This window comes from Pogona vitticeps, chromosome 4 (assembly GCF_051106095.1).
Source record: "Pogona vitticeps strain Pit_001003342236 chromosome 4, PviZW2.1, whole genome shotgun sequence".
NCBI lineage: Eukaryota > Metazoa > Chordata > Lepidosauria > Squamata > Agamidae > Pogona > Pogona vitticeps.
The window spans coordinates 25,129,384-25,152,200 of NC_135786.1; the positions used below are offsets into that span (position 1 = coordinate 25,129,384).

The 22,817-nt window shown below is 42.6% G+C and overlaps 2 protein-coding genes across 5 annotated transcripts in view; one reads left to right on the forward strand and one right to left on the reverse strand.

The window, feature by feature from the left end:
- Positions 1 to 19,247, reverse strand: part of LOC144588961 (uncharacterized) — a 64,314-nt gene extending 45,067 nt beyond the window's left edge. For all 4 annotated transcript variants that reach the window (XM_078392584.1, XM_078392585.1, XM_078392583.1 and 1 more), the window contains exons 1-3: positions 18,930 to 19,247; positions 5,653 to 5,688; positions 4,534 to 4,690 (exon numbers count right to left, since the gene is read on the reverse strand). In XM_078392584.1, the coding sequence (XP_078248710.1) occupies positions 4,685 to 4,690; positions 5,653 to 5,688; positions 18,930 to 19,247 (360 nt within the window). In that variant the 3' untranslated portion in view covers positions 4,534 to 4,684. The remainder of the gene's footprint in view (positions 1 to 4,533; positions 4,691 to 5,652; positions 5,689 to 18,929) is intronic.
- Positions 19,248 to 19,364: 117 nt separating this feature from the next.
- LOC110076788 (P2Y purinoceptor 1-like) lies at positions 19,365 to 22,817 on the forward strand. Its single transcript, XM_020789264.3, has one exon. The coding sequence runs from the start codon at positions 19,500 to 19,502 to the stop codon at positions 20,586 to 20,588; it is 1,089 nt and encodes a 362-aa protein (XP_020644923.3). The 5' UTR covers positions 19,365 to 19,499; the 3' UTR covers positions 20,589 to 22,817.

A 22,817-nucleotide genomic window follows, 5' to 3' on the forward strand; every position in this document is an offset into this window, starting at 1 on the left:
GAAATGGTAAGCAGTTCATGAAATTCAAGACCCAGTAATATTTCAGTGCAATAATATGCTGCTCAAATAATGTTTTCTTGTTTAGTCATTCAGTTGTGTCCGACTCTTCGTGACCCCATGGACCAGAGCATGCCAGGCTCTCCTGTCTTCCACTGCCTCCTGGAGTTGGGTCAAATTCATGTTGGTTGCTTCGATGACACTGTCCAACCATCTCGTCCTCTGCCATCCCCTTCTCCTCCTGCTTTCACTCTTTCCCAACATCTGGGTCTTTTCCAAGGAGATTTCTCATGAGATGGCCAAAGTACAGTATTGAAGCCTCGGTTTTAGGATTTGTCCTTCCAGTGAGCACTCAGGGTTGAATTCCTTCAGAATTGATAGGTTTGATCTCCTTGCAGTCCAGGGGACCCTCAAGAGTCTCCTCCAGCACCACAATTCAAAAGCATCAATTCTTCAGCGGTCAGCTTTCTTTATGGTCTAGCTCTCACTTCCATACAACACTACAGGGAAAACAATAGGTTTGACTATGCAGACCTTTGTGGGCAAGGTGATGTCTCTGCTTCTTAAGATGCTGTCGAGGTTTGTCATTGCTTTCCTCCCAAGAAGCAGGCGTCTTTTAATTTCGTGGCTGGTCACCATCTGCAGTGATCATGGAGCCCAAGAGAGTAAAATCTGTCACTGCCTCCATATCTTCCCCTTCTATTTGCCTGGAGCTGATGGAACCAGTGGCCATGATCTTAGTTTTTTGGATGCTGAGCTTCAGACAATTTTTGCACTCTCCTCTTTCACCCTCATTAAGAGGTTCTTTAATTCCTTCTCACTTTCTGCCATCAGAGTGGTATCATCTGCATATCTGAGGTTGTTGATATTTCTTCTGGCAATCTTAATTCCGGCTTGAGATTCCTCCAGTCCAGCCTTCCGCATGATGTATTCTCCATATAAGTTAAATAAGCAGGGAGACAATATACAGCCTTATCGTACTCCTTTCCCAATTTTGAACCAATCAGGTGTTCCATATGCAATTCTAACTGTTGCTTCCTGTCCCAGGTTTCTCAGGAGACAGATAAGGCACTCCCATTTCTTTAAGAACTTGCCATAGTTTGTTGTGGTCCACACCGTCAAAGGCTTTTGTGTAGTCAATGAAGCAGAAGTAGATGTTCTCGGTCCACATACTAGTGAAGCCTACCTTGTAGGATTTTGAGCATAACCTTGCTAGTGTGTGAAACGAGTGCAATTGTATGGTAGTTGGAGCATTCTTTGGCACTGCCCTTCTTTGGGATTGGGATGTAGACTGATCTTTTCCAGTCCTCTGGCCACCGCTGAGTTTTCCAAGCTTGCTGGCATATTGAGTGTAGCACTTTAACAGTGTCATCTTTTAAGATTTTAAATAGTTCCACTGGAATGCCATCACCTCCACTGGCCTTGTTGTTAGCCATGCTTTCTAAGGCCCACTTGACTTCACTCTCCAGGATATCTGGCTCAGGGTCAGCAACCACACAATCTGGGTTGTCAGGGACATCCAGATCTTTCTAGTATAATTCCTCTGTGTATTCTTGCCACCTCTTCTAGATGTCTTCTGATTCTGTGAGGTCCCTACCATTTTTGTCCTTTATCATGTCTATCTTTGCACAAAATGTTCCTTTAATATCTCCAATTTTCTTAAACAGATCTCTGGTTTTTCCCTTTCTATTATTTTCGTCTATTTCTTTGCATTGTTCATTTAAGAAGGCCTTCTTGTCTCTCCTTGCTATTCTTTGGAAGTTTGCATGCCATTTTCTGTACCATTCCCTGTCTCTCTTGCATTTTGCTTCCCTCCTCCTCTCTGCTATTTGTAAGGCCTCGTTGGACAGCCACTTTGCTTTCTTGCATTTCCTTTTCTTTGGGATGGACTTTGTTGCTGCCTCCTGTACAATGTTACGAGCCTCTATCCTAAATTCTTCTGGCACTCTGTCCACCAAATCGAGTTCCTTAAATCTGTTCTTCACTTCCACTGTGTATTCATAAAGGATTTGGTTCAGGTTATACTTCATTACCCCAGTGTTTTTTCCTACTTCCTTCAGTTTAAGCTTGAGTTTTGCTATTAGAAGCTGATGATCAGAGCCACAATCAGCTCCAGGTCTGGTTTTTGCTGACTATATAGAGCTTCTCTGTCTTTGGCTGCAGAAAACATAATCAGTCTGGTTTTGGTATTGCCCATCTGGTCATGTCCATGTGTAGAGTCACCCTTGTGTTGTTGGAAAAGAGTGTTTGTTATGACCAGCTTGTTCTTGTGACAAAACACTATTAGCATTTGCCCTGTTTCTTTTTGAACTCCATGGCCAAACTTACCTGTTGTTCCTTTTATCTCTTGACTCCCTACTTTTTCCAGTCCCCTATACTGTAATGAGAAGAACATCTTTCTTTGGTGTCAGTTCTAGAAGGTGTTGTAAGTCTTCATAGAATTGGTCAATTTCAGCCTCTTCAGCATCGGTTGTTGGTGCATAAATGTGGATTACTGTGATGGTGAAAGGTTTGCCTTGGATTCATATTGAAATTATTCTATCATTTGTGAGATTGTATCCCAGGACAGCTTTTCCCACTCTTTTGGTGACTATGAGGGCTACTCCATTTCTTCTATGGGAGTCTTGCCCACAATAGTAGATATGATCATCGTCTCAATTGAATTCGCCCATTCCCGTCCATTTTAGTTCACTGATGCCCAGGAACTAAACTCTGCTAAAGAATAGAAGCATATACAGTGGTGCCTCGCATAGCGATCGCTCCATATAGCGATGATATTGCTTTGCGATGGACTTTTTGCCATTGCAAGAGCGATCGCTTTGCGATGGCCCCTATCGGGGAATTTCGCTTTGCGGTGATCGTTGGGAATCGATCATCGCAAAGTCCCCATTTTCGGCCAGCTGATCGGCGGTTCCAAAATTGCCGCTGGGTAAACAAAATGGCCACCCGCTGTTTTGCCTCGCTTTAGAGGCACCGAAAATGACCGCCGCAATGGAGGATTTTCACATAAGGTTAGTTTTTAACCCCATAGGAACACATTAAATGCATTTTAATGCATTTCTATGGTTTTTTAAAAAAATTGCTTAGCGATGAAATCGCTTAGCAGCAATTTTTGCTGCACCGATTAACATAGCTAAGCGAGGCACCACTGTGAATGTGGCAATGCATTTAAATGTTGCAATGTAGTCTTTCTTGAGTACTCAGTATGGTGTAGTGGATAGAGGGTTAGACTAGGATTCTGGAGACTGTAGTCTAAATTGCCACTTAGATTTGGAAACTCACTGGGGGAGTGGAATTGGTAAAATGACTCATCAAATATCTCACTTACCTTGAAAGCCCTATTAAGGTCACTCTAATTCAGTTTTGACTTGTCTTTCTTAACAACATAGTAGGAGTGAGTGGTTCTGTTGTCTCAAGCACAAAAGCAGATTGATTGCTTCCCCTTGCTCACTTCTGTAGTGCAGACAGAGGTGATTTATAAGGATGGGGACTTGAGTCGCAGGACTTGCTGTCAAGGCAGACTTAAGTTGCATCAGTGTCTTAACTTGGGCTTGGATTTTTTTTCATTGACTCCCTTTTTTTCTGTGGAAAAAAGTTTGTTTTTAATAGGGGCTCGGACTTGGGGTTCAGGACTCAAGACTTGATGATACCAAAGACTCAGACTCGGGACTTTGTACCAAAGACTTGGAACTCTGACCCAAAGACTTGCCAACATCCCTGGGTAACATGATTGGGATGTACTGCAGCCTCAAAATAAATATAAGATACTGTGCTTGGGGCAGACAATGAATCTTTCGACCGCCTCCTCCATAGAAAGGACCTTTGGTGCGGTGCCGCTGGGCTGAGAGATGGGTTGAGCTGCTTAATTTTATTACTGTGTTATCTTTCTCAGTGTGCAAGACTGGCTATGTATATAATCAGATTGGGGCTGTATAACATAACCGATCAGTCATACAGGCAATCCAAGAAAGTGACGTTGCAAATAGTAGATAGGATAAATGTCATATTGCTATGAAGCTAGTCAGGGAAAGCCAATCCAAGCTGATTTGCCTCGCTCTGAATGGCTGGTGAGTTCTTTGCCCTATTTGTTGCAAGTACAGGAAGGTGGAAGCTCTACCCCCCCCCCCCCCGGTTGCCTCCTTCTATACTGATGAAAATGCTCTAAACAGCAGTGTTGTCTCTTGTGAGTTGATTCTAAGAAATGTAACAAAAATGATTCTGAACTAGGGAAAAAGACTTAATGAAATTTTCTTCTTCTTCTTTTGTTCCCACTGGTTCTAAAAAAATAACACAACAATTTTCCTGCTCTGTCCAGTGGATATGGAGAATAAACACAACACGATCAAGTTGTAACCAAACAAGTGGGTGCTTCTCCTCCTACCGCCTTTCACCTGTCTTTCTTTGAAAAGGCATCCCTTTTCAAATAGCCAAAAACATTACATATATCTCCTCAGTATCTTCTGAAGCGGAATACATAATGTCCCAAATTTTTATTGCTGAAGGCTAAGGAAAGAGAATAAAAATACAAAAACTTACTTATGAGTAAGAAGCCATGGTGACGGTGGGAGTGGGGGAGACTGCTCCAAACAGCCCATGTCCATGGCATTATGTGGCCGTTTTACTGAAGTATCTGAACCTTTAATTTGGAATGAAGAGTGAAGTTCATATGCCCTCTAATGGCTTCTCTCTAGATCTGCAGGCAAAAAAAAAAAAAAAAGGAAAGCTGTCACTGGGCTAGAATTTGAATAATGAAGAAAGGTAAAGGTTCCCCTTGACAATTTTTGTCCAGTCGTGTTCGACTCTAGGGGGCGGTGCTCATCCCCGTTTCCAAGCCATAGAGCCAGCGTTTGTCCGAAGACAATCTTCCGTGGTCACATGGCCAGTGCGACTTAGACACGGAATGCTGTTAACTTCCCACCGAGGTGGTCCCTATTAATCTACTTGCATTTTGCTTGCTTTTGAACCGCTAGGTTGGCGGGAGCTGGGACAAGCAACGGGAGCTCACTCCGTCGTGTGGATTTGATCTTACGACTGCTTGGTCTTTTGACCCTGCAGCACAGGCTTCTGCGGTTTAGCCCACAGCACCACCACGTCCCTACTGCAGTAAATCCAACTTGTCTTACACAGTTGAACAGCTGACTTTTACTTATTTATCTGACATAAAACGTATGTTTCCTCTCAATTTCGTAATTGAAAAAAAGGCTTGTTCTCAACATTTGTCCTTCTCTAATGTGAATAAGGACAGAAGTTGAGTGGAGATGATGAAACATAAGTAGGGCAACTTTATCAAAGGCTAGTGGAGTAAACTGGCCACTATAGAATTAAACTGAAGGGCTCTTCATTCAAATCCAGATGTCAGCTGTGGGCTTTTCTTTCTCATAACCTTTTGGTTCTACTTCCATTTCAACCCAAGCTAAGTGTAGCAAGGCAGTTTTATTTGAGTAATGATCTCTAATGTAGGGTCAGGCATCCCCCTTCCTAAACTGTTCCCCTTCAATTCCCAGCAGCTCTAGTCATCATAGCTAATAGGAATGTTGGGAGCTGACACTGAACAGCATTTGAAGGGCCACACTTTGTTCACGCTGATCTGGTCTGTTCACACATATGGCAAATGAGAGGGAACAAATTTTAAGAGACTGCTCTTTATGTTCTTACCTTGTGCTTGATCACTTCAGGTGTTTTCTTTGGGACCTGGTGAGAAACAACAAAGGGAGAAGAACATTAGGGATGTGCACAGAGAAAAATTTTGTGCTTGCTTTATTTAGGGTTGTTTTAGAGGCAGGGTGGCTTTCTCATTTTTGTATTTTTGGTGCATGTGTCCTTTTGTTTTAGACAAAAAGGAAACCTCTTTTGTATAATTTATTTCATATTTTCCCATTCACATTTTCTGGTACCTTAGAGAACTCTTTAAAAACTACTCCAAAAGAGCAGAGTCAAGACAACAGAGAATCAATCTACTCTAAAAATCGGCAACAGTGCATGAAAAAGAAAAAACAGAATCCAACTTATGCAATCATTACTTTATATTATCATAACCAAGATACTCAAGATAGTCAAGATATCCCTCCACAAGCCCTATGCACAGAGAAACCCCCTCCTGAAAACCCCTTGCTCACCTGTTAGCCTATTCAAAAATCAGTAAAGCATCCAAAAATTAGAACACAGAAAACAACAGTATGAGTTTAATGCTAACCACTCAACACTGTAGAGCCCCTCTGGGACTGGGCAGTGACTTATAAAAAAGGCAAGGAAGCAGCTGGCGAGCCAGGCACTGGCTGCTTAGCACATAGGAGCACCCACTGAGCAAAGCAATCACAACAACCTAACAGCAAGAATAACAAAAGAGAGGTGCTCCAAACTGTGCCAAGCCAGCAACAGTCATGGCCCACACAGCTTAGTGACAAACTGGCACAGTCACAAAATCTACTGCCATGGCTCACATTCTACCCCCACAGAAGTGAACAAAATATCCCCCTACAAAATCTCACCAAAATTCACACCTTTAACTATAAATACACAGTAAAGTAGCTAACAATTTTTAAAAATCAGTCAAACAGGAAAAGCTGCCAACACACAAGGGAAAAAGTTCTAAATAACACACAAACAACAATCTCTCCTCAAAATCAAGAAAAGTAAGTAAGCAAGCAAATAAAGGCTAAAAACAACAACAACCAAGCCCCCCCCCGAAATAAAATTACTAGCATGAGGGGAGATGCTTCTCCCTCCATTCTCTGATATCTTCTTTGCTCTTCTTTGAGTCCTGGAGACAAGCCAGGAAGCAGCAAAAATAATCAAAAGAAATGGGGGGAAATGCCCCCCAAACAAAGGGAAAAGACAAAAAAGGGAAAGGGTTAAAGAGGGAGGCATGGCAGACAGCAGGCAAAATCCAAGATGGAGCTCAGCACACCCACAAGGAACTATTAAAACAAAGCGCAGTGCCTCCTCACTGGATTCCAACCAAGCCAGGCTGTTTTACAGATTCAAAATTCCTGCTCCTCAGACCAGTCACGACACTACTGGATGAAAAATTTCTCAGGTGATTTGACAGAGAAAGGGTGAAAGAAATGGCACCAAAGGATTACACAAAAAAAGGAAACAGAAAATAAACACAATGCTTTCTTGTACTCCTCTTCTGCAAACAAGAATCATTTGTATTTAGGAACACAAAGCACATGAAAGAGAGCCTCTTTTGTGTTTTGAGCTTTTCATTTGAATATGGAAGTCCTATCCCTAAATACTTTTGCCTTCCTATCCTGCCTGTGGATTTCCAAGGGGCATTGACTGTGCCACTAAAAGAAGCACAATTATATCAGCCTTCACGTACTTAGTGTGTTTTTGAAACTGGGGGTTTCAGTTCCCATCAGCCCCAGACCATATGAATAACAGTGAGGAACAGTGACAATTGTAGTCCCCAGCACCTGCAGGCTACTGTGTTAGGAAATGATAGACTAAGTGAGTTGTAGCCCACAGAAATTGGGGGGGGGTCCATCTTTATAGCAATATACTACTTGGCTTGCAAAAAAGAGCAAAAACAAGCTATCTAGCTTGATGTATTGAATATCTGAAGATGGCATCCTATGGGAAAATGTTGAAAAAGAAGTTTGGCAACAATATACTGAAATTTTGGATCGCTGCTATCTAGTGAATAGAATCAATGTTGGATCACTTTTATCTGCTAAATGAAAAGAGATTGCTAATTAGAACAACAAAAAACCCGGTAATTTTTTTTGAAGCAATGAAGCATGCTCTGTATTAAGAATGATTACAGCTGCCAAAGCCAGGAGACAAACATTTGGTAGATCTACAAAAGATCTTAATGGAACATTATAATCCAAAGAATCCAAGTATTATTATGGAATGTTTTAAATTCCCAACTAACAGGAGAAGGGAAAGGGCGTCTACAGCAGGCTATGTAGACGAACTCAAAACGCTGGTGAATACTGATCACCAGGCAACTTCATACGAGGTATATTAAGAGATATGTTTGTTTGTGGTTTGCAGAATGAATGATGAGAAAAATAAAAGGCAGCTGCTGGCAGTAGAAAAACCAGGACAGGCCAAGAACTGTGGAACTGGCAACAACTGCAGGGAGAAACAGAAAAGGATGTATCTCTTTTAAGAAACCAAAGGGATTGTTTCATTAACAAAATACAAAGCTCAGAATGAAACCTTTAGGCTGCTTAAAAAAAGATATTGGGGGAGCGGGGTTTCCGGAGCTTGGAAAGGCTCCTTTTTTAATTTTAATTTTTTTATTATAACTCCCAGAAACTCAAAGCAAACACGAGACATTTTGGGAATGCGATGCTTCCAAGTTCTTGGGAGTTTTGTTCAGCTTCAGTTTGTTATCACAAAATGCTCCAGTGCCTAAAAACTGGTTGGGGTTAGAGCATGTCTATTAATGTTCATATGGATATAACAGCTGTGTGTTCAGTGGAAGTTATTCTCAGATAAGTGTGCACAGGACTTCAGCTTAGTCAGAAAACATAAGAGGAGTCTATTACAAAGCTCAACAATGGCAACTGGCCTTAAGGATGGGCAGACATATAGGCTACGAAGCAGAAGGGGGTGAGGCTTTGAGTTCAGTGAATGAGTATATGTTGAGTATACTATCTGTTATTCAGCCTAAGATGGGGTGGGAAGGAGAGTCCTTAAATAATTAATTCCACGCAATATTTTGTCACTAGCCAGGCAAAACAATTCCCGTCAATGGAAGCTCACTGGGGGATTGGAAATGGTACTGATGACTATATGACATAAAGCTCAGTAAGAGAAATCCAATTGTGAACTCTTTTGGGTTTTTTTGTTTGTTCAGCTGCCAGGTTGGTTTAAATTTGTTCCAGTCAGGTTGACATTGTCTACTTTCTGTCAGTGTGATAATCTCATCTGATGCAAAGGGGTGCTTAGTTGCCCTACACCCAGCACCTCTAGCCTTCACACAGTGTCTTTTTTTAAAAAAAGTTTCAACTCAGCAGTGAAATAAAGTTTTACTAGGGCACTTTGGAGAATTGATTAAACAGAGAAAGGTGGAAATTGCCAATTAGCACCTTGTTAGTATCTTAACATAGCTTCTATGGTTGGAGATTCATGCAAACAGAATCTTCTCTCCCTCTCAACAGACAGACATTCTCTCACACAAATACACACCTGCTTCACCCATTAGGCACTCCAATGCTTAGAGGAGATACACTTTTGCTGTATGTGTAACCAGGACTCAGGCATTTGGAGTATATCCAACCCACATGCTGACTATATTGGATGGCAGAAATAAAGGTATGGCTATATTAGCAGCAGGGAGCAAACAAGTGTGGGCCATTTGGGAACAGTCAGGTTTGGTTAGAATAATTTAAACAAGCCTGATGATTCACATGGAAATAGCTCCTGTCAATATTGTGAAATGGCTTAATTAGCACTCCACTTCAAGTTATTAGCAAATTAATTACTTTCCCTGCTTTGAAGAAGGAAAGGAGAAGTGAAAAGATTTTTTTACTGTATATAGACTATTGCTGATGCACTGCATCAGTATTTTTTTTTAAAAAAATCGTTTATTTGCCTTTTCTTAAAGTCAAGAAACTGCCTGAAGCTGAAGCCACTACCATGGATCTGACTGTGGGCAGTTTCTCCACTGGCTCTTTAAGGCAAAATGAAGCAAATATTTTTTTAAAATAACTGATTGCATCAGCAACAGTCTACAGACAATAAAAACATTCTTCTCTTTCTCTCTGCCAATTCCTTGCATTTTATTTCAGCTTGATCTAGCTGTCCTAGTGCTAGGATAGCAAGCCTTTAAGTGAAAGAGAGACAGAGAGGTGGGGAGAGAGAGAGAGAACAGAAAGATCAGAAAGAATAGAAAGAACAGAAAGGAAAGAGGGAAACAAGCAGATCCAAACACCAGAGGAGAGGATTTAAATGGTCAACAAGAGGCAAATGAGACTGATTTCCTCCCTACCTTTATTGACTAGTGTGGTTAAGTGATATGAATTAACCTGGGGAAACTTGACATCCCCCTCCCCTCTGCCATGTCGTCTGACTCTTAAGGGGTACAGATGCTCCAATCTTGTTGTATCCTCCAGGCAGCAGGTTCCGACAATAAAGACAGAGGTAACCACACAGCACTACTAGAGGTTGAAATTACCAACAAAGCAGAGCAAAGCAAATCATGTTGTCCACCTCGGTGGCTAAGCAATGCTCACGTAGCATTACCTGAATGGTTGAGAAAGGAAAAAGCAAAGAACAAAATTGGCAACAACATATACTGCCAGAAAACAAGAAGAAAAGCAGCCCCAGCACTAACTATCTAAGAGTGCTGGCTTTCCATTCCACAAACTACAATAAACGCAGGTTGCACCCAACACTTCAAAGTATTGGAAAAGCAAAACAAAACAACTGGAATATCTGAAAAATGGAGACAACAGTATTTATTCCTGTTCTATTCATGTTAAGAGAGAGAGAATGAAATAATAAACATTTTGTCCACCTTCTTGACTTTTGAGACCTTTAAGCCTTCCATAGCAGTGACTATCTATACTTTCAAAGTGCTTCCTCTTCTCTAATCCATATTGGATAGTTGAGGTTTAAGGGTTTAGGCAGCAAAATTATGCTCATTTACCTGAGAGTAGGTTCTCTTACTCCCCCTTCATGGATTGCTGCCTTGTCATGGCGAAGGGGCTTGAGTAACTGAGAGAAGCTATGGGCTATGCCATGCAGGGCCACCCAAGACGGACAGGCCATAGTGTAGAGTTCCGACTAAACGCAATCCACCTGGAGTAGGAAATGGCAATGCGACTCCAGTATCTTTGCCAAGAACGCCCCATGATCAGAAACAAAAGGCTAAAAGATATGATGCTGGAAGATGGGCCCTTCAGGTCGAAAGGCGTCCAACATGCTATTGAGGAAGAGCAGAGGACAAGTACAAGTAGCTCCAGAGCTAATGAAGTGGTTGGGCCAAAGCCGAAAGGACGCTAAGCTGTGGACGTGCCTGGAAGTGAAAGGAAAGTCCACTGCTGCAAAGAAAAATACTGCATAGGAACCTGGAATGTAAGATCTATGAACCTTGGTAAGCTGGAGGTGGTCAAACAGGAGATGGCAAGAATAAACATCGACATCCTGGGCATCAGTGAACTAAAATGGACAGGAATGGGTGAATTCAACTCAGATGATTATCATATCTACTATTGTGGGCAAGAATCCCATAGAAGGAATGGAGTAGCCATAGTCACCAAAAGAGTGGGAAAAGCTGTAATGGGATATAATTTAAAAAATGATAGAATGATGTCAATACAAATCCAAGGCAGACCTTTGAACATCGCAATAATCCAAGTTTATGCACCAACCATCATTGCTGAGGAGACTGAAATTGAACAATTTTATGAAGATTTACAACACCTTTTAGAACCAACACCAAAAAAAGATGTTCTTCTCATTCTAGGGGACTGGAATGCTAAAATAGGGAGTCAAGAGATAAAAGGAACAACAGGGAAGTTTAGCCTTGGAGTTCAAAAAGAAGCAGGGCAAAGGCTAATAGAGTTTTGTCAAGAGAACAAACACTCTTTTCCAACAACATAAGAGGTGACTCTACACATGGACATCACCAGATAGGCAATACCAAAACCAAATTGATTATGTTTTCTGCAGCCAAAGATGGAGAAGCTCTATACAGTCAGCAAAAACAAGACCTGGAGCTGACTGTGGCTCTGATCATCAACTTCTTATAGCACAACTCAAGCATAAACTGAAGAAAGTAGGAAAAACCACTGGGCTACTCAGGTATAATCTCAACCAAATCCCTTATGAATACACAGTGGAACAGATTTAAGGAACTCGATTTGGTGGACAGAGTGCCTGAAGAACTTTGGATAGAGGCTCGTAACATTGTACAGGAGGTAGCAACAAAAAGAAGGAAATGCAAGAAAGCAAAGTGGCTGTCCAATGAGGCCTTAGAAACAGCAGAGAGGAGAAGGGAAACAAATTGCAGGAGAGATAGGGAAAGTTACAGAAAATTGAATGCAGACTTCCAAAGAATAGCAAGGAGAGACAAGAGGGCCTTCTTAAATGAACAATGCAAAGAAATAGAGGAAAATAACAGAAAAGGAAAAACCAGAGATCTGTTCAAGAAAATTGGAGATATTAAAGGAACATTTTGTGCAAAGATGGACAAGATAAAGGACAAAAATGGAAGGAACCTAACAGAAGCAGAAGACATCAAGAAGAGGTGGCAAGAATACACAGAGGAATTGTATCAGAAAGATTTGGATATCCCGGACAACTCAGATAGTGTGGTTGCTGACCCTGAGCCGGACATCCTGGAGAGTGAAGTCAAGTGGGCCTTAGAAAGCCTGGCTAACAACAAGGCCAGTGGAGGTGATGGCATTCCAGTTGAACTATTTAAAATCTTAAAAGATGATGCTGTTAAGGTGCTACATTCAATATGCCAGCAAGTTTGGAAAACTCAGCAGTGGCCAGAGGACTGGAAAAGATCAGTCTACAGCCCAATACGAAAGAAGGGCAGTGCCAAAGAATGCTCCAACTACCGTACAATTGCACTCATTTCACACGCTAGCAAGGTTATGCTCAAAATCCTACAAGGTAGGCTTCAGCAGTATGTGGACCAAGAACTCCCAGAAGTACAAGCTGGATTCCGAAGGGGCAGAGGAACTATAGACCAAATTGCTAACATGCGCTGGATTATGGTGAAAGCCAGAGAGTTCCAGAAAAATATCTACTTCTGCTTCATTGACTATGCAAAAGCTTTTGACTGTGTGGACCACTTTAAACTATGGCAATTCCTTAAAGAAATGGGAGTGCCTGACCACCTTATCTATCTCCTGAGAAACCTATATGTGGGATAGGAAGCAACAGTTAGAACTGGATATGGAACAACTGATTGGTTCAAACTTGGGAAAGGAGTACGACAAGGCTGTATATTGTCCCCCAGCTTATTTAACTTATATGCAGAATACATCATGCGGAAGGCTGGACTGGAGGAATTCCAAACCAGAATTAAGATTGCCAGAAGAAATATCAACAACCTCCGATATGCAGATGATACCACTCTGATGGCAGAAAGTGAGGAGGAATTAAGGAACCTTGTAATGAGGGTGAAAGAGGAGAGTGAAAAAAATGGTCTGAAGCTCAACATCAAAGAAACTAAGATCATGGCCACTGGTCCCATCACCTCCTGGCAAATAGAAGGGGAAGATATGGAGGCAGTGACAGATTTTACTTTCTTGGCCTCCATGATCACTGCAGATGGAGACAGCAGCCACGAAATTAAAAGACACCTGCTTCTGGGGAGGAAAGCGATGACAAACCTCAACAGCATCTTAAAAAGCAGAGACATCACCTTGCCAACAAAAGTCCAAATAGTCAAAGCTGTGGTTTTTCCTGTAGTGATGTATGGAAATGAGAGCTGGACCATAAAGAAGGCTGACCGCTGAAGAATTGATGCCTTTGAACTGTGGTGCTGGAGGACGCTCTTGAGAGTCCCCTGGACAGCAAGGAGAACAAACCTATCCATTCTGAAGGAAATCAAGCCTGAGTGCTCACTGGAAGGACAGATCCTGAAGCTGAGGCTCCAATACAATTTTTGTCACGAAGAATTGGACAAACAAACAAACAAACAAAATGCATACATATAAGCATGCACACACAGAGAGAAGATAAATTTTTAAAAAGGCTTTCATTTCTCATTGAAAAGACATCAATCGGGGTATCACACAAGAGTTGCTGGAGAAAGAGATTAATAAGCATGGTGCCACAACCAGAAAGTCCATCTCTATGACTGCCATTTATCACTTGTCTCACCAGAGACAAAAGGGGTCCTTGGATCATGTCTTGAAAGATTATCATGTTGTTGTTTAGTTGTTAAGTCATGTCTGACTCTTTGTGACCCCATGGACCAGAGCACACTAGGCCCTCCTGTCTTCCACTGCCTCCTGGAGTTGGGTCAAATTCATGTTGGTAGCTTTGGTGACACTGTCCAACCATCTTGTCCTCTGCCATCCCTTTCTCTTGCCTTCACACTTTCCAAACATCAGGATCTTTTCCAGGGAGTCTTCTCAAGAGATAGCCAAAGTATTGGAGCCTCAGCTTCAAGATCTGTCCTTCCAGTGAGCACTCAGGGTTGATTTCCTTCAAAATGGATAAGTTTGTTCCCTTTGCAGTCCAGGGGACTCTCAAGAGTCTCCTCCAGCACCACAATGCAAAAGCATCAATTCTTCACCAGTCAGCCTTCTTTATGGTCCAGCTCTCACTTCCATACAACGCTACTGGAAGAACCATAGCTTTGACAATGCGGACCTTCATTGGCAAGGTGATGTCTCTGCTTTTTAAGATTCTTTCTCGGTTTGTCATTGCTTTCCTCCCGAGAAGCAGGCATCTTTTAATTTCGTGCCTGCTCTCACCATCTGCAGTGATGATGATTATCTGCAGTGATCAAAGATTATCATAGTCTCATGCAATTGAGAAAGTGCTAGCCAAAAATCAGATAAAACTAAGCATGGATGGTATTCATGTGCATGCTCTGAGGCTAGATATGTCTGTTGGTGACATTAAACTTTGAAATGGAACATGGATGTTCAGAAGCATAATATATTTGACTACCACAGACGGGAAACAAGCAACAGAAGGCAGCCTTCATGTTAATGCCTTGCTAGTTACGATCTAATCTTATAGGAATTCAGCTCGGCAAAGCTAGGTTAGAACATTGAGTTAGACGGGCCCCTAATTTCTCAACTAGCAAGGAAAAAAATCTGTGTTCTGATAAAGAAACCTGGATTTAATTCCAATTACTATTGTCTGCTAGAGGAAACACACTGAACCAATGAAAAATTGGTAAATCATATTTTATGTAAATTCCACTGATTCAGTATATTTGCTCTAACTGGGATGAGCAAGTGGATTTAGCTCATTGTTTATCTGCTTCCGGGCCTCCACACTGCTGCTGAGAAAACATTTATACCTTAAATAGACTCATGTCAGGCATTTATGCGCCTGATGCTGTTATCAAAAATATTACAGGCAGATGCTAGCAACGACAAGTAACAGGGACGATTTTATGTGTGCTTACTTAGTTTCATTACACAGCTTAAATTTATTCGTCTTGGAGAATGAAAAAAATTGACACAAAAACTGTGGACCCTGGCCCTGATCCCAAATTATTTGGTACAGAGAAGCTCTTGACTTCACAGCTGGAAATGACCGTCAATGTTCAGATTAATATTCGCCAAATCACATTAGTTCAATCTATGAATATATAGCACTTGTGATACATAGAACAGTATCTGATTGCTAGTCTCACCTAGAGAGTAAACTCTATTGAGGTTTTTTAGTTTAAAAGTTTTATATTAGGAATTTGATCGTTCCTTTATTCAGCAGAACACAAAGCAGTAAAATCATTGAAATGTGGAGAGATCAGCCCAGTCTCTCCTGCTCTCTCATACCACACAAGCTTGGCTCTTTTTTTGGTAAAAGTCACTCTAGACGCATCTTAAGTAGAAAGAAAAACATTCACTCACAGTTATCAGCTTGTACATAATTACAATCTAAAGAAAAAAAGGCTTGTAATCACAAGGAAGCTCCTTGCGTGGATGCTTAGAATAGCATAGCATAGAGCAATCAAGAGACAAAGCAATCAAAGGTAAACAGGAAAAAGAGCCAGAGGTAAGAAAACTAGCAGTCAAAGTGGGGAAAAACCAATCACTTTAGGCTGTGACCCTTTCCCAATTGAATCAATTCCTGAATTGTAAGTCAATTCTCACTGGCTGGATAGCTCAGTTAGATATCTGACTGCAGAGCAAGACATTGGGAGTTCAATTCCCCGCTTGCATTCCTGAAGGGCTAGCCTGTGTAGCCTTGGGTGAGCTGCACTGCCCTAAAGTTCACCCAGAAGAAGGGAATGATAAATCACTTCTGAATACTCTCTGCCTGGAAGACCCTTAAGAACTGACTTGACAGAACATAATTAATTAACTAAATCACTTATGCAATTCATGTTGAGTCAATGGATCTATTCTAATTGGCTGCCTGTACTAGCAAGCAACCTACAATGCATGTATGGAGGGGCACTGGAGAAAGGGGCTTCAAGGCAGAAGTCTTCCTTGGAGCCCATAGAATTTTGCCAATTGAATGAACATGCATGTGTGTGTGTGTGTGTGTGCGCGCACACAAATTCACACAGTTGCTCCAAAGATTTTTCTGTGCTTGCACCAGAAGGGCAGGTCATCCAACTAAATAGTAATTTCTGAAAACACAAGAGTGACACAAATACATTCCATCCATTTTTTTTTATTACAGAAGTCTAGAATTGGACTGCATCTGGGACAAATGGGGCTTTGTGAAAATTATCAGTTATATTTTGCCACAGTGATTGAGACAGTACTGCAGGCAGGAAATCCAAATACGGGATACCAACTTTTCATTAGAGAAGTGGCCAAAGTATAACTTTATTGAAATCGCAGAGAAGTTAGTGTACAAAGTTTTATGTCCTGACAAGGGGAAGTTCTGAAAACCAGCAACTCTGCTTTGTATTCATTTTGCAAGCAGCATACTTTGTGAGTAATATTAACCAGTTTGCTATTTTAGAGCATAGATAGCACTTCTGACTTCTCAGGGTGGTGGGAAATTATGTATTTGAATTTCCTCTCTGGAATAATTTAGCATTAGCAAGGAAGGAGTGGTAGTTCTCAAAAGGCCGGTTCAGTTTTTCTGGCTGCTCTACACCATCAAGTTTTAGAATTCTTGGGTACTACTTCTAAAACTCCGGACTACCAAAAAAATAGCCACAGTGGATTTATACAGCTGGGATCCCCAGTGATAGACTGTGTCTTCCAAGAAGGCAATCATTGACATGAGACTGAAAGTCCAATCCTGAAAGGATGCTATGTTTCAGCACCACTAAAGAAGTCCTGAATTTTGGGATAGGAGGTACTTGGCCAAAACTATGCTTTGACACAACATTTTCTCAAAAGCAGTGGAAACACTTTTTCTCCTATTATGTTGAATAGACCCTTCTCCTTCATGCTGAGTTTAATTGTCTTGGAGAATATTTGAGTCGAAGAGCATTTGTGGGGAAAAATCCTAGCTGACAAAAGAGTTAGGGAGAGGCATTTCCTGTGTTACTAAATGCTAACATGGAACATCATTCAGTGAAAGTGTTAAACCATATTCTTTATCTATCTATCTATCTATCTATCTATCTATCTAATCTAATTTTCATTAGACATCCTTCAGTCTCGAGAGACTATGGTAACGTGCTTTGAGTAGAGGACTTGGAACAACATCTAGTGTGGCTGAGAAGGCCAATTCGAGAGTGACAATCCCTTCCACATTGAAGACAAATACAATCTGTCCCATCCAGCTCCCTGATTTTGTTAGTTTTGGGACTGCCTCTTTGCCTTGGCCTGCTGGACAAGGGTCTCTTCAAAATGGGAGAGGCCATGCTGCACCACCTGTCTCCAAGCTGAACAGATGTCAAGGTTTCCCATCTGTTGAGGTTCATTCCTAAGGCCTTCAGATCCTGCTTGCCGATATCCTTGTATCGCAGCTGTGGTCTCCCTCTGGGGTGATTTCCCTGCACTAATTCTCCATACAGGAGATCTTTTGGAATCCAACCATCAGCCATTCTCAGAGCATGCCTGAGCCAACACAGATGTTGCTGTTTCAGAAATGTATACATGCTAAAAATTCCAACTTATTCTAGGACTACTCTATTTGGAACTTTGTCCTGCCAGGTGATACCAAAAATGCATCTGAGACAACGCATATGGAACGTGTTCCTCTCCTGCCATGTACAAAGGGTCCAGGACTCATACTGCAGTACAGGAGTGTACTCAGGACACAGGCTCTATAGACCTGGATCTTGGTATACTGTATGCTGTCAGCTTCTTATTAAGCCATACTCTCTTTGTGAATCTAGAGAACATGGTAGCTGCTTTGCCAATGCGTTTATCCAGCTCGACATCTAGAGAGAGGGTGTCAGAGATCATTGAGCTAAGGTACATGAAATCATGAACAACCTTCAGTTCTTTTGTAGAGATGGTAATAAAGGGAGGTGAGTCCAGTCCACACCCTGGCCCATAACTTGTGTTTTCTTCAGGCTGATATCTATCTATCTATCTATCTATCTATCTATCTATCTATCTATCTATCTATCTATCTATCTATCTATCTATCTATCTATCTATCTATCTATCTATCTATCTATCTACATGAAAACTAGGCAGCAGGGATACTGGCAACTGAAACTTACTGAGGCTTCTCAGTTGGTTGTAGCTGCAAATAAACCAACTTATATTATATTCTGGTAATTAGAGATGGGGGTATTCGTATTAGTATACAGATACCACCATCTCTACTGGTAATATATGCAGCATTTCTTCCTATCTCTAGTGCCGGCAAGGCATGGCTACAGCCTACCATATCAGCAGTTTTTAAAAGCCCCCTTTCATCAGTGCCTTTCCTACTCGGATCCCAAGCGCACGAGGTTTCTGTAAGTTTAGGAAAGTTCCTTCTTTGAACTCTCCCGTTCAGAATAGTCGGTGGGCCTTGCTGATTTGCGTGGGTGCGCGAGGAGACTGGGAGTGGTAATCTAACAATGTAACTTTTACAAGGTTCGGGTTTTGGAGACCCGAGGAACGCAAGGCAGGCACAGAAAAACAGGACGACACAACGCAAACCAGCAACTTTGCAGGAGCAAGGAAATCCAGCTTCCAAGCAGGGACGCTGGAGCACGGAGCGCGCCCACCAGCGCTGCTCCCACCCCCTGGCGCAGCCCCTCGGCCATTCTCCCCCCCCTTCCCGCGGCCCCGCAACTCACACTTTCCCTTTCGGGCCCCTCCCTATCCCTCCCGCCTCCCCGCCCAGCTCTGTTTTTGTCCCTCCTGCTCCGTCCCTCTCGCCCCGTCCCGCCTGGGCGCCCAAGGGACCTGACCGCTCACCCGCTTCGCTGCCCTCCGGGACCCGCTCCGGTCTGCCGGCTCTCGCCGCGCTGGAATCTCCACGTTGCGGGCGGACACCGAAGTCACGATCGGCACGTCGGAAGGCGGCGGTTTTGCCTCCCACCCAGGACGGGTCAAGTCTCCGGGGAGTCGGAGAGCGGAGATCGAGGTTGACGGCGGACTTGACAGAAACCAAAGTAACGGTAGAGCTCTGGCTCCTTCGTCCGTTCCCTCCACCTCTCCGACTTTCAAAGAGTTGCCCTCGGAAGTCCCATTCGGGGAAACTTTCTGCACCGTTTCTCCTTCTGTACTATCCATTCTCCTTCTCTTCCCAGAGGTTCCACCGTCCCATCACTCTTCCTCAGGAAGGTCACTCCTTCCGCAGCCTCAGGAGCCTCCTGACCCTGCCAAGCCTTTCATTCTCCTTTCTTATATCTTCACTAGATAACACAGAAGAGCATCGTGGGCGGATATTCCTTCTGAAGGCAGCTGCAAAGTCCTCTAATTTCATCAGGAAATAATCCCCTTCCCCAGATCCCAGGCTGATTGCCTTTCTCCTACCTGTCTGTCATGGACCTCGGGAAGGAAGCCACCAATGGCCAGGTCATCAACTCCAGCCTGGCCACCACCTTGGACATTGAGGTCTTGTGCCCTGTGAATACAGATTTCACCCAGTGGTTCCTGCCCTGTTTTTACCTGGTGGTGTCCCTTCTGGGCCTTTTGGGCAATGGGCTGGGTTTGTGGAACTTGTGCACCACCTCTTGGAAGAGAAACTGGAACGCCCTTGGTGTCCTGATGTGCAACCTAGGGGTGGCTGATCTGCTATATGTGGTCACTCTGCCCTTTCTGGTATCCTACTATCTCCAGGGTCGGGTGTGGCTGTTTGGCCAAGTCTGGTGCAGGCTGACCCGGCTTCTCTTCCATGTCAACCTTTATGCCAGTATTGGCTTTCTGATGAGCATCAGTGTGCATCGGTACTTGGGCATCGTTCACCCACTGAGAATGCTGGGCCGATGCCAGGAACTTGGTCCTTCAATCTCCCTTAGCATCTTGGTGTGGATATGGGTCATCATTCAGCTGTCTCCTGATTTCAACTTCAGCAAGATGGACCCAACAGGCATGAGATGCCACGACACCACGGGACATGAGAACCTGGGCACTTACCAGCCGTATATCTTGACCGTAACAGTGACCGGCTTTGTCATCCCTTTTCTTATCATCATTGGATGCTACTGCCATGTGGTCTTGGTCCTCAGGAGGAACAAAAATGTGGATCCCATCCTCAGACGCAGGAGCATCACCTTGGTGGCACTGGTGATGGTGTTTTTCTCTGTCTGTTTCCTCCCCTACCACATCTTTAGGAACCTTAACTTGCTCTCCAGGCAATGGCAACTTCAGGGCTCTTGCTCTCAGACTCTGAAGAATATCTACACCTCCTATCAAGTGACACGAGGCTTGGCCAGCCTCAACAGTGCCTTGAACCCCTTGCTGTACCTGATGGCCAGTGAGGACCTTGTGATGCGACTGAGGGCTTTTGGTCAGACTGCAATCCAGGCTCTGAGGTCCTTTGGGAAACACCAAGCCCAGCAGCATTCAGACAGAAACAAATTGAGCATTATGCTCAGTGAGGAATGTGAGGAGGTATCTAATGACCTCTGAACTGGGGTTTCCCTCTCTGTGTTTAAACTTGTACATTCTAGATGTGTATGCAGTTTCCTCTCCTTTGTGACATCCCTCTTATCTTTTGTTTGTGGAGGCGGATGGTTGGGATGGAAGCATTGCTGCTGGTGAAACAAAACTGTGCATTACAGATGATGTGCTCTTACAGTTGAAATCATCTTGAAGAGACATGACTGGGGTAGCAGTTTGACTTGGGGCCTTTCTAGATGAGGCACTGACTCTTTAGCTAGAAACAATGGTCTTGTAAGAGGAAAATATTCTGTTTATTCTAACACAACCTCATCTTAGTCCTCATTTGGCAAATTAACTTCTTTTTCTTTTGTAAGTGGTCAGCTGGGAGGTTGTGTTGTTTGTGCGTCTGACGGCTGGGGCACAGAGACCCTTGAGAAATTTGCTTGGTCTGAAGTTCTAGAGTTGTAACAGGAGGAAATATGCTTTTGCCTTGACCTAAGAAGAAAGAACTATGCTTATGGCCTGAAGAGCAGTCACCCAAAAAAGGCAAGCTAATTCAGAGACTATGGGAGGTAAGAAAAGTTCCTGCTGTAGCAGTCACACACAACAAGCACTTTAGGAATTCTCACTTCTGGTGATTTGGACCTACTGCACAAACTAACAAAAGCTATGATCAGAGGATGCCATCGAAAAGGAAGGGATTGTCGGGAAGAGTATATGATGTCCATTAAGCAGAATAGCCCTGCATCTTTAATCACCACTAGTATTCCTTTACTCAGTTTCATAGCCTTACACCTGTTTGCTTATGTTGTTTGCACAGTTTGATGGCTTTTCACTCTTTTTTTTCATTGTCTGTCTGTTCCCTTAGAATGGAGCCATATGTATTTAAAGATAATGGGATTCTTAAGCAGCCTAATGCAGATAATTACAAATGCTATCTATATTGACAGGTTTAATACCACTTCATTCTGGTGTGGGGCAAGGAATTGCTGCAGATCATATATCCAGATGCTTTTTAAAAAATACGCCCTTTAATTATTTGTAAACATTTGTCCTTCTTCCTGGAAGTGGTGTAGCAAGACCATTCTAAGTAGCAATTGGTATGGATTAAGGATCTGCAAGTGGTTTTTTGGGCATGCACACACATGCATGTGCAGCATTCTTTAAGCTATGGATACTAACTTAGGCATTTGGGAACAAACATGCTGTGCAAAAATATCTGAGGGCTACAGGTATATGGATTTGGTTTTGAAGAGTTATGTTGTAGCATGTTACATGCTATCTGGGGATTCTGGGATTTGTAATCCAAAACACTTTGCTTTCAAACTCTGGTGTTACGCTGGCTCAAAACAGTGCACACAGCATACTCTGAAATATATCCTGAAGTGATTACATTTGTTATTGTTTCTTATGAAATTTATTTAAACTGTTGAAAGTTTTGTTGTTGTTTAGTTGTTAAGTTGTGTCCAACTCTTCATGACCCCATGGACCAGAGCATGCCAGGCCCTCTTGTCTTCTTGTATGTTTGAAAACAGGTAGCTGTATTTTAAAAAAACAGCACTGATTTGTATTGTGATTTTTTTCTGACAATAGGACTGTGTAATGGATTAGAAAGAGGACAAAGGGGAGAAGGAGTGATAGAGAAAGAGAGGGGGAAGAGAGGAGAGGAACACAGAGAGAAATTGAGAAAGATTGGCCTAAAAGCAACCAGGGAATTGCATACAAAATCAGTATACTTCATAGACTCATTAGAATCAATGGGGCTTTGCCTTAGCCATGATTTCAGTGGGTCAGCCCTGGACTGATGTCTTTAGTCTGCCACAAATAATTCACATTCCAACTCTACCAGTATACCCTTGTTGACAGCTAAGAAATTACTGGCTTAACTAATCTCTTGTGCTGATGTGTCTCTGAGGAGGTATACAAGACTTTGGATTGTATCCAGCCCCTCATAGGGCAAAATGCAAAGGTCACTCAGTTTTTCAGCTATTCTGGGAGAGCACAAGAGCATGATAATGCACATGTACATGGTCAGCTGGTAGCGTAATCACAGAACATTTTAACACTTCATGCACATTAATCAGGAGGAGATTATACATGGGCATAACATCCTAACTCATTTTATTTGGTAAGCAACAAAGTGGAACATTCCATATCCAGTGACGTGATTGCGAAGGAGCGAACAAGCTCCTAGTTGAGAAAACCAAGATTCTGAATTCTGATGGGTTGTCCTGGAATAAACTATTGTCTTACCAA